Below are 11,606 nucleotides of genomic sequence, written 5' to 3'. Positions count from 1 at the left end.
TCGGAATATGTTGGCGAACAAGGAAACCAATGTAACTTGCCAACATTGAACCGTTAGGCTCAATTAGTTGGTCTTCAGCACTCCAATGTACTTCAAATTTTACACCCTTGTCTCTTGCACGAATGATTGACTTCATAACAGTCAATCCTCGTTTGATTTCTTTTTCAACATTATTACGTGATTCATTCGCGGCATTGGTATCGTCTTGGTTAGCCATTTTATCTGTAATATAGAAATGATTCAATAAGACCCAAGTAAGACAATGATTCAATACGTGAACACATTCATATACCTTCCATTTCTCTCATGTTACAACAATCTAAACTCTTTTTTTTTATCATTATTGAATACAAACTCACACACACCTACTGCATGCAAAAGACCAATGCAAACTTATGGTGTTTGGAACATGAACAAACTTGTATCCATAATCATCAAACTTCCAAAAACAAGCTCAAACACACTTCAAATATATCAGTTTTCAATCAGAAATAAAAAACTCAGTTTGCCCTAAACAACATTAATCAACATAATGCACAAAATGAAAAACTAAGTTTAGAAAATGCCATAATCAAACACATGAAGAAAGTGAACGGTAAAGATGGAGAAGAGAAATACCTTAAAGGTGACGGTAACGATGGAGAAGAAAGTGAACAGTGACGGTGGAAGAGGATAACGCAGTGAACGTGAACGGTGAGGGAGGGAGAACGAACGGCGACGATGACGGTGAGGGAGGGAGAACGAACGATGAACGGTGAGGGAGTAATCGCAGTAGAGAGTAATCGCAGTTGAGAGAAAACGAAATAGCTTATAGAGAGGGAAAATAAAGAGACATGCAGTATATGTTATATTTTTAATGTTTACTAAAGGGGACCTTAGAGGGCGCTTTTTAAAAAAAGCGCCCTCTAAAGGGGGCCTAAGAGGGCGCTTCTGAAAGCGCTCTCTAAGGCTTTCCAAAAGCGCCTTCTAAACTGGAAATGTACATGGACTTAGAGAGCGCTTTTTCAAAAGCGCCCTCTAAGGGTAACCTTAGAGGGCGCTTTCACAAAAGCGCCCTCTATTGTTGTCCCTCCATTTTTTTTTGGCTTCACTTTAGAGGGCGCTTTGTTACAAAAGCGCCCTCTAAAGGGGGTCTTAGAGAGCGCTTTAAGCGCTCTCTAAGGCTTTCCAAAAGCGCCTTATAAACTGGAAATGTACATGGACATAGAGAGCGCTTTTTTAGAAGCGCCCTCTAAGGTTACCCTTAGAGGGCGCTTTCAATAAAGCGTCCTCTATTGGTGTCCCTTCATTTCCTCATTATTTTTTCGCTTCACTTTAGAGGGCGCTTTGTTACAAAAGCGCCCTCTAAAGTGCGTTGTCTATTCAAGTTGTTCGCTCCTTATTTTTTCTCTTCACTTTAGAGTGCGCTTTTGTAATAAAGCGCCCTTTATAAAGGGGACATTAGAGGGCGCTTGTGGAAAAAAAGCGCCCTCTAAAGGGGGCCTAAGAGGGCGCTTACGAAAGCGCTCTCTGAGGCTTTCCAGAAGCGCTTTATAAGCTGGAAATGCACGTGGACTTATAACAGCGCTTTATTAAAAGCGCCCTCTAAGGGTAACCTTAGAGGGCGCTTTCTAAAAAGCTCCATGTATTGTTGTCCCTCTATCTCCTCCTTATTTTTTCGTTTCACCTTAGAGGGCGCTTGTGGAAACAAAACGCCCTCTAAAAGGGGCCTAAGAGGGCGCTTATGAAAGCGCTCTCTAAGGCTTTCCAGAAGCGCTTTATAAGCTGGAAATGCACATGGACTTATAACAGCGCTTTATTAAAAGCGCCCTCTAAGGGTAACCTTAGAGGGCGCTTTCTAAAAAGCGCCATGTATTGTTGTCCCTCTATCTCCTCCTTATTTTTTCGCTTCACCTTAGAGGGCGCTTTGTTACAAAAGCGCTCTTTAAAGTGCGCTGTCTATTGCTCCTTATTTTTCGCTTCACTTTAAAGAGCGCTTTTGTAGTAAAGCGCCCTCTAAGGTGCGCTGTCTATTCCAGTTTTTGTCGTAGTGATCCTAGTTTCAAGGCGGTGAAACTTAAACAATAACTTAACCGTTCTAAGAGGGTTTCCAAACCACAACTATTCTAGGATATGATCTTCATGCTTCTCGACTGGTCCTCTTGGAGGATCCTGCCTTATCTTCAATGTTCATGTTGAGACTTTCATCAACCTGTTTCCTTTTACTTTCACGTATGATGACACTGTTTTGTATTTCATTGTTGTACTCCCCCATCGTGATACAGTTGTGACCTTATTTGTTGTAAATCTTGTTAGTGTCGCTGATTTCTAGTTCTTTGTTGAGCTCCCTGTTGGAAAGGATGTTGCCCCCGGCCTGTTGTTCTGGTTTGTCGTCTATATAGCATTTTCCTAGTTGTCTTAGCAGGACATTTGGGATAGGACTATAAGCATCATAGCTACGAGAATGCATCGGGTTACTGTTGTACTTCTTTTTAGCACCAACCTATATATATTAAATAATTTGAATTAATTTATGGAGAGTAAAAATAATATCTAAAATATGTATTTAAACATTTGAATTATATTATTATATTGTATTTTTAGAAAAAGAGTTTCTTCAAAATATCCAATAGAATTTTTAATATTTAAAGTTATTAAAATTTTCAAAAAAAATATTTTCATATTTTAAGGAGTTTTGAATACAAAAAATTACAATTTTTAAGGAGTTTTATCATTATACATTAAATATTTTAAATTAATTGAGTGGATATTAATAATTATATCAAAATGTTCCTTTAAAAACTGTTTAAAATTTGATGTTGACCAAACACTAAAATCATGTTACTATTATATTAATTAAATAAATGTTCATATTTCCATATTTAAAAATTATTAATGAATATCATTATAATGATTTTTATAAAATACTTTATAATAAAATAAAATTTATTTTATTTAAATTGTAATTAAGAATTAAGATAGATCACAATTTATTTATATCTAATAAAAATGTTTAAATTTTGAAGTTGACCAAACCTTAGAATCATAATATTATATTTATAAATAGTTTTTCATATTTCCATCTTGTAAACTTATTTATCAAATTATTTTAATATTGTAATTTATTTATGATATTATTATAATTATTATATTATTTAAATATTTGTTTTTTCATATTTATAGATGCAAAATAGTATTATAACAATTATGTAAAAGATATTTTTAATCATAATTTAACCGCGATAAAATTTAAAGTTTTGAGTTGGTTTAATAAGACAAGGACAATGTGAGATTTTAATCTAAATTAAGGGTTAATACTTGTTGTTCCCTTGTTATACGAGTCATTTTCGAAAATCCTCCGGTGTAAAAAAAGTTTGATCAATTCTCCTAACGTTTGAATATTCTCTCATTTACTCATAAAAAAAGTTGATGTAGCATGACTTTTTATATTTTCTTTTCATTTTATCTAATTTCCACATGTGTATTTCAGTTTGTAAGGACATAAATGCCCCAAGTAAACACAAAACCTTTAGATATGAGAGATATGTAAGATCATTAACATATCTCAATGTCAAAGGGATATGTAAGATCAATAAAATGATAATGGCCAGTTGAAATGAAAGATCAAACTCATCTGAACAACATCCGTAAATCTTACAATCTTAATTCTTAAATGATCAACTACAAAAGCATAACTCCACAAGAATTACTCGAGAATGCATTTAGCTTCTTCAGGATCAACACTCTCACACTCGATCTCATATAAAGTTCCAAAATCAAAATCAGTCTCATCCACTTTCAATTTTAAACCTTTCCAATCATAAACAATCCTCACGTTCCGGAAACCTCCTAACCCTATAAATCCATTTTCACCCACTACCCCAAATTCCTCTTTCACATTTTTCAGAATCCTCGATCCAATAAACCCAACTTCCCCGGTTCAACAACACAATCACGACCAACATTTGGATCCAAATCCTCTTCATCTTCTTCAACGCGGCTCACACCGTCGACAAGAACCTCATTTGCTTTGAGCGAAACAACACATTATTCGTCGTTACGGTAGAATCAGAGACGAAGAACGGTGCACCGAGAAGATAGTTTAGATGTGGCACCGTCGAAGAAGAGGTTGTGTTGGCGATTGGTTATGACATGAAAGGGAGAGAGCAAGGTGGTGACATGATGATGAGATTTTGCGTTTGTGAGATGAAACTTCACTTCGACTTCCATTTCGGATGGGGTAGAGAGAGGGAACGGACTGGGAAGAGATTAAGATTAGAGGCCGATGTGATTCCCTTTGGAAAATGAATCTTATGCGCAATCGAATTGATGGAGAATAGTAGCAGCGCTAGTGGTGGTTGTGGTGGTGTTGGCGGCGGTGATGCTTGTGTTATGACGACGAGCTTCTTCGAGTTCTTCCTTGTCTTCGATCTTCACTTCTATCTTACTTTAATTTTACGTGAGTTTAATTTTCAACACACAAATTGATCTTGTTTTTATTTGGAGGCATTTGCGTAATTTTACATTCTGAAATATACATATGAAAATTAGATAAAATAAAAAAAACTAAAAAAAATAGTATCACGTAATTTTTTTGATGAGTTGATATGATAAAGATAAAAAATGATACAATCTTTAAATGTTAAAAAAATTTATCAAACTTTTTTTAAAGGATTTTTTTAAAATATAACTTATATGACAAGAGGAGAATAGGTATTAACCCTAAATTAATATAAAAATAATTGATATTTTAAATATTAAATTTTGTAAAATTTCTACCTTCAATTCTACAACTCAAATTGAGTGGCATATCCAAAATTAAGATGAAAATCAGGGGCATACTCATATCCTAAACCATTACACATTTGAAAGCTCATTTTACAGCACTAAAACAAAATTCATACTACTACATGATTTGCCCTGAATCTGCAATTTTTAACCTTTTCCTTCGATTATATATTTTTAAAAATTACTAATCCTCATTTATTTATTTTAAAAAACTATTTAATTTTTTAAAATCAATTTGTGATGTGATGATTGACGTTTAACCCGTATAAAAGGATTTTACACTTTCAATTAATCATAGACATTGAATGTTAAAAAATCACTGTTCAATTTTCGCAACTACAATCGGAATCGGGATGAGATTGAATCCACGTTATGTAAGAACTATTCCCCGAACCAAATCAATTGATCCAAGTCGAACCAATGGACCTGACATACAGGTGGCTGAAAAAAAATTAGTTTTGTTCGCTCTCTCAATTAGTCACTCAAAACAAAGCTCACACCTTTCTTCTTTCCCACAAAACCATTTTTCTATTCTTCACTTATTTCCCATTCAACAAACACTCTTTTCTCTTTCACCCTTCTCTTATCTCTTCCTAAAGTTTCCATCTTTCTTCCATTTTCTCTCACCCCTCTTTTTCATTTTTCATTTTCATTCAACTTTTCTCAAACGGATTTTCACTGCAAATCAACTTTAAAGAATCTCAACTCAACATAAACTGTGAGCAAAATAAATTAAATAATGTGTTTCTTTCTTTCTTATTCTTTTCTATTGTTTTTATCTCTCTGGAAATGTTCATTTGTCTATAGGAGTTTTCAAATATAATATTCAAAAAACATGAATATAATAAAGAAAATGAAAGGTTCTGATTTTTGGATCTAATGCCTATTCTAGCCACACCCCTCTTTTCCTTTTCTTGTTTTTTAGTCTCTAATGATGTATTTGACCTTCTAAGCCAACATTATTTGATTATCATTGTTTTCATTATTTTCATTATTATCATTATTATCATATTCATATATGTTTGCACATGTATGTATTGTTGTGCAATGTGCATATACCTAACTGTGCTATACTATTCATTTCTTTTATATCATTTTTGTAATCTAGTTTGATTTGGAACTGTGCAGGGTGGAAATATTCAATGATGAAGTTTGAAAGTGCTAGAGAGCTACATGACCTAAACATTGGAACCTATATATTATCATGTGAGGGATTGATTGTATAGTTTCCTGTTGAAAATTGAAATAGAAAGCAAAGGGTCCCAAGATATACTGTTTGTGTATAGGAAATTAGGAATCTTTTGGTGGAATTTTCCTTCTATTAGTGATTTTCTTGGTAGTAGAGCCAGCTAAATGGATCCAAAACACACGCATAACTTTACCTTTTTTGAAGGTGTTTCTTTTCATCTATTTTGACTTGGCTTTGTGATTTGAAACTTGAAGGCACAAAAAGCAAAGCTAGTGTGATATGAAAGGGTGAGTGAGGTGCATTTTGAACTTGAAGGGGGGTCTGCTACAAACAACTGTGATAACATCTTCTCTTGCTTTCTGAGCCACAAAAGGGTACCTGATTCTTCACTGATTTATTTGATACTACTTTAGGAATGTACTTGTAGACTGTAGTGTAGAATCACTCTTAAATATTGGTGATAAGATGATAAAGAAGAAAGAAACAAGATTCTGTGAACGTTAGAGGAGTTTTTGAATTTGAGAGTTTGTGATATAAAGGTTTGAATTTGGTTATTTGGTTACAAGACTTTATAGAACTAGTAGCATGTTGGTGATAAATGATAATTGTACTTGTAGGGTAGGCTAATGGTTTTTGAGACTTGAATTGAGAGTTAAAGCTTTTTGGCGAGGTAGTTTTTGTGGCGTTGTTATTCGTGGCGATGAGTCGAGAGCAGCCGAAGAGGGGGAAGCAAGAGAAAAGTTGTGATGGTGCTGAGAAGGTTATTGTTGCTGTTAAGGCGTCAAAGGAAATTCCAAAGACGGCTCTTGTTTGGTCATTGACTCATGTTGTTCAACCTGGTGATTGCATTACACTGCTTGTTGTTGTTCCTTCTCAAAGTTCAGGTGATTCCTTTTTAATTTTGTGCTTCTTTTCTCGTTAAGTGATGTCTGTGTAAAACTATTTTACATTGTCAGTGTATACAAATTAAACCCCGATGTTTTTTATACTACCGCGCAGGTAGAAGATGGGGTTTTCCTAGATTTGCTGGTGACTGTGCCAGTGGTATTAAGAAGTATCCTCCAGGAACAATTTTAGAGCAAAAAAGTGATATTACTGATTCTTGCTCTCAGATGATCCTTCAGCTCCACGATGTCTATGATCCGAATAAGGTTAGTACTAGAAGCCTTGGTTTTGGTGTGTAAAAGGTTCATGCAATTTGAATTTCGAAGATATTAATCCTTGTGTTAAACCTTTTCCAACAGATAAATGTGAGGATTAAAATTATTTCTGGATCACCTTGTGGATCAGTGGCCGCAGAAGCCAAGAAAGGACAAGCCAGTTGGGTTGTTTTAGACAAGTAATAGTCTCTATTGTCTTTTCCTCATTAAGAATCACACTGTTGTAACCTATGTAGCACCAACGCTTCAGATTGAAAACGTGCCCAGCACATGTTATTACTTTCAATTTCATGATGATTAATGGTGTTTACGTGTCATTGTCCATGTCGCGTCTGTGTCTTTGCTTCAAAGATTGTAACTATAATCCAGTTATTGATATGTTGGAATTTGATGTTTGCTTTGTGTGCAGACATCTCAAACATGAGGAAAAGAGATGCATGGAAGAGTTGCAGTGTAACATTGTTGTTATGAAGCGTACTCAACCGAAAGTGCTTCGTTTGAACTTGATTGGAGCACAAAAGAAGGAAGTTGAAGAAGCTGGTACATCACATTCTGAGCAAGATGATATGCCTGAAAAGCAAACCGAAAACAAGATGGATTCTTTAGTAGATTCTATCAAAGGACCAAATGTTACTCCAACTAGCAGCCCTGAGTTAGGGACACCATTCACCGCTACTACTGAAGCTGGCACTTCATCAGCTTCAAGCTCTGATCCTGGAACTTCACCGTTCTGTATCCCAGAGATGAATGGTGAGAGGAAGAAAGAAGAAACCATTAAGGAAAGTCAAGAACTTTGTGATACTAATTCAGACACAGAAAGTGAAAGTCTGTCGACGGCTTCGGCTAGCTTTAGGTACCAGCCGTGGATCACGGAATTGCTTTTACATCAACAATCATCTCAACGCAACGGAGAAAGATCAGAGGCGTATCATGGTATGCCTCAAGCAACTACAACCAAAGCTTTGCTAGAAAAGTATTCTAGGCTTGATAGAGGAGCGGGAATGGAAATGTCGGCAGCATATAGAAATGACTCGGATTTTAGTGGTAATTTAAGAGAAGCAATAGCGTTATCAGGAAATGCTCCACTTGGTCCACCTCCATTGTGTTCAATGTGCCAACACAAGGCACCTGTTTTTGGAAAACCTCCAAGGTGGTTCAGCTATGCTGAGTTGGAACTCGCTACCGGTGGATTTTCACATGCCAACTTCTTGGCGGAAGGAGGGTATGGATCGGTTCATCGAGGGGTTCTACCAGAAGGACAAGTCATTGCTGTCAAGCAACATAAATTGGCTAGTTCGCAAGGTGATGTCGAATTTTGCTCTGAGGTAGAAGTCCTGAGCTGTGCTCAGCACCGAAATGTTGTTATGCTGATTGGATTCTGTATAGAGGATAAGAGAAGGCTTCTTGTTTACGAGTACATATGCAATGGATCATTGGATTCACATTTATATGGTAATTGCAATGTATTATCGAATTCATGGTACTGATACCGTTTTGATTCTATATTGGTCTAATACTTTGTAATATTTCAGGGCGGCAAAGGGATCCTTTAGAATGGTCCGCACGGCAGAAAATTGCTGTTGGAGCTGCTCGCGGGTTAAGGTATCTTCACGAAGAGTGCAGAGTTGGTTGTATCATCCACCGCGACATGAGGCCAAACAACATTCTCATAACTCATGATTTTGAACCTCTGGTAGGATAGTTCTTTGCCTTCAATTTTTACAACAAAAGACACAATTATCCATAGACTCTTTTTGAGGTGTATCAAATGTGTGCTTAATTTTCTAATTTTATTGAATTGTGCTGAAATATGCAAGGTTGGTGATTTTGGATTGGCAAGGTGGCAACCTGATGGAGACATGGGTGTGGATACTAGAGTAATTGGAACATTCGGGTATGCTTTATATCGATCTTAATTTTGTTTCATTGTCAAACTTGTGTATGCAATATGAGATTAAAACCAAGAATACATCGCTGTTAAAGTTTTGGCTATAATCACTCATTTTGCTCTTTAGTATATCAATTTTTTCTCTTGATAAGTGCTTTGTGTGTTATACTAATTTTTATGTTTTGTATTGTAACCGTGATATATCCTATAACTTATAACATGCCTGTCATGTTGTATTCGTCATGCTTCTTGGATTATATCTAAGCTGTTGTACGTGTAGGTATTTGGCTCCTGAATATGCTCAAAGCGGCCAAATCACCGAAAAAGCTGATGTTTATTCCTTTGGGGTGGTATTAGTGGAGCTTGTTACCGGTAGAAAAGCTGTCGATCTCACTCGGCCAAAGGGACAACAGTGTCTTACTGAGTGGGTAAGTTAGAATTCATAATGTGATATAAGTCCTCTTTGGATAAGTAACTTAATTAAGCACTTATCGAGTAAATGTTTATGAATAAGCTATTTCTATCACGAAAGATAAAAAATAGTCATTATTTTCATATAAACTATCCGGGGATCATACAGAAAGAAACTGAAAACAACTTATAGACAGGTCATAAGCTCTTAACAATCCAAAGAGTATTGAATTTCTTGTTTGTTCAATCAATGTTCATTGCCTAACCTAGACTAATGGTGTATAAATATTTCAATATTAAACAGGCCCGGCCACTATTAGAAGAATATGCCATTGACGAACTGATTGACCCGAGGCTTGGACGTCACTATTTAGAACATGAGGTCTATTGCATGTTGCATGCTGCTTCATTATGCATAAGGAGAGATCCTCATTGTAGACCACGAATGTCACAGGTAAACAAAGTTCTCGACATATCTTTTTGTCGCCACATTGTTTGTTTTCAAGAATCAATGGTTGCATAGCTTTTTCAACTTTCCTAAAAAGTTAAGATGGACATCCTACAGAGTCAATGGGAAAAGTTCACAATAATTAGGAATTGGACCACTTCCACTTTAGTAACTTTTTCAGAACAGATATTTCTAATAATGTAAGAACTTTACAATCATGCACTCGGTGTAAAATTTTTCACGGAATCATATCTCACAATGTAGATATTTGTGTAAAACCTTTTTACGCCGTCAATGAATAACTAATAAAATTACGATATAATATGCTAACTGATTTGGTATACTTGGTTATTTATTCAAGGTTCTCCGAATTCTAGAGGGCGACATGGTGATGGACACAAATTACATTTCTACTCCAGGCTATGATGTTGGAAACAGGAGCGGTCGCATTTGGTCAGAGCCACTGCAGAGACAGCATCATTACAGTGGTCCCCTCTTAGAAGATTCATTGGAGTCATCATTCAGTGGAAAACTATCTCTTGACAAGTACAAACCTCCTTCCTATTGGGATAGGAGTAGGGACAAGCCTATAAGGGCCTCATCTGAAGATGATATTTGAAGCAAAGTGGTTGATCATGAAAATCGAATTATAATTATGCTAAATATGTTTGCTGTTAGTTATTACTCTCCTATTTTTGTTCTATTTTTTTGCATTAGGAAGTGTCGGTGTTACATAGATATCTGTGTATAGCAGAGTGAGAGTGAAAGTGAAAGTTGCATAAGTAAAATATAGAAGCTTTTGAATTTGTTTAGAGAAATTATGTAAAACTAGTGCTTCAATGAACTTAATTGATTACACTGGAGATATTTGTATGGTCTCTACAAATGGATGAAATTGAAATAGCTTTTTCTGTAAGGTGGTCCAATCTCTCTCTCTCTCTAGAACTGTTGCATGTGCATGGACTTGCATGTGATGAGAAACAAATTTGTGGTGATGATTGTCTTCTGAAGTAGCAATCAATGACAATGATAACACATAACCACAGTTACCTTTAAACATCAAATGTAGTGTAAAATCAGAGAGGCCATTTTTTTTTCTTTTTGAATTTGAATCACCTAAGTTGGATGATGTTGACAATGTCATATTTTTTGAATTATTGATTTTGTAAAAGAGACTTTATTGGTTATGTATAAAAAAACATTTTGTTGGTTGGGTGATGATGACAGGGCTTGGAGGTTGAGACATAATAGTAATACGATTGTGAAACATGTCATGTGTGTTTTGTTTTTCTGTTATGTTTTAGTAAGTTCTAGTAATATAAACCAAAGTAACACCACACTTTATCCTGAGAACAACTTGGTCTGATTCTTGTCCATATCCATATGTATATATCTTTTATTCATTACATTATCAACATCAACAGAAATCTTTGCAGAACCTACGGTTGTGATTCCTCCATTGTTGTTGTCTTAGTTTCATTGTGTTAATTGTAAATCATGAAAAATAATGGTTGATTCAAATTGTAACTTCTAATTTGTAGATATGGATGTAACCTATGAAGCACGAAAACTTCTAGCAGTAGATGTGATGTCCGACATTTGTATAACACTCGTACGACACTGTATTGGAAAAGTCATATAAGTGTCACAAAAATCAAACAAATGTCCCCAATAAATGATTTATTCTCTTTGCTTTGACACTCTTTAAATCAGTGTCAAATACCCGTTTGATACTCATATAAT

General features: G+C 35.4%; 1 protein-coding gene and 1 pseudogene across 7 annotated transcripts; one reads left to right on the top strand and one right to left on the bottom strand.

Moving 5' to 3' along the window:
- Window positions 1-3,628: 3,628 nt before the first annotated feature.
- On the bottom strand, window positions 3,629-4,446 carry LOC127076408 (triphosphate tunnel metalloenzyme 3-like; annotated as a pseudogene).
- Window positions 4,447-5,213: 767 nt separating this feature from the next.
- LOC127076407 (inactive protein kinase SELMODRAFT_444075) lies at window positions 5,214-10,779 on the top strand. 7 transcript variants are annotated; one of them, XM_051018054.1, is made up of 12 exons: window positions 5,214-5,485; window positions 5,896-5,973; window positions 6,211-6,330; window positions 6,631-6,840; window positions 6,956-7,107; window positions 7,201-7,295; window positions 7,526-8,568; window positions 8,649-8,809; window positions 8,934-9,010; window positions 9,285-9,432; window positions 9,720-9,869; window positions 10,225-10,779. In XM_051018054.1, the coding sequence occupies exons 4-12, from the start codon at window positions 6,657-6,659 to the stop codon at window positions 10,480-10,482; spliced, it is 2,268 nt and encodes a 755-aa protein (XP_050874011.1). In that variant the 5' UTR covers window positions 5,214-5,485; window positions 5,896-5,973; window positions 6,211-6,330; window positions 6,631-6,656; the 3' UTR covers window positions 10,483-10,779. The 7 variants fall into 7 exon arrangements, with proteins under 7 accessions (XP_050874011.1, XP_050874009.1, XP_050874006.1 ...); XM_051018052.1 differs by having other exon boundaries at window positions 6,579-6,840; XM_051018049.1 differs by having other exon boundaries at window positions 6,574-6,840.
- The last annotated feature ends 827 nt before the right edge of the window (window positions 10,780-11,606 follow it).

The sequence above is a fragment of the Lathyrus oleraceus genome, chromosome 4 (assembly GCF_024323335.1).
Source record: "Lathyrus oleraceus cultivar Zhongwan6 chromosome 4, CAAS_Psat_ZW6_1.0, whole genome shotgun sequence".
Classification (NCBI taxonomy): Eukaryota; Viridiplantae; Streptophyta; class Magnoliopsida; order Fabales; family Fabaceae; genus Lathyrus; species Lathyrus oleraceus.
The sequence above is the reverse complement of the archived record's forward strand: the minus strand, read 5'-3'. Positions and strand labels throughout refer to the sequence as shown.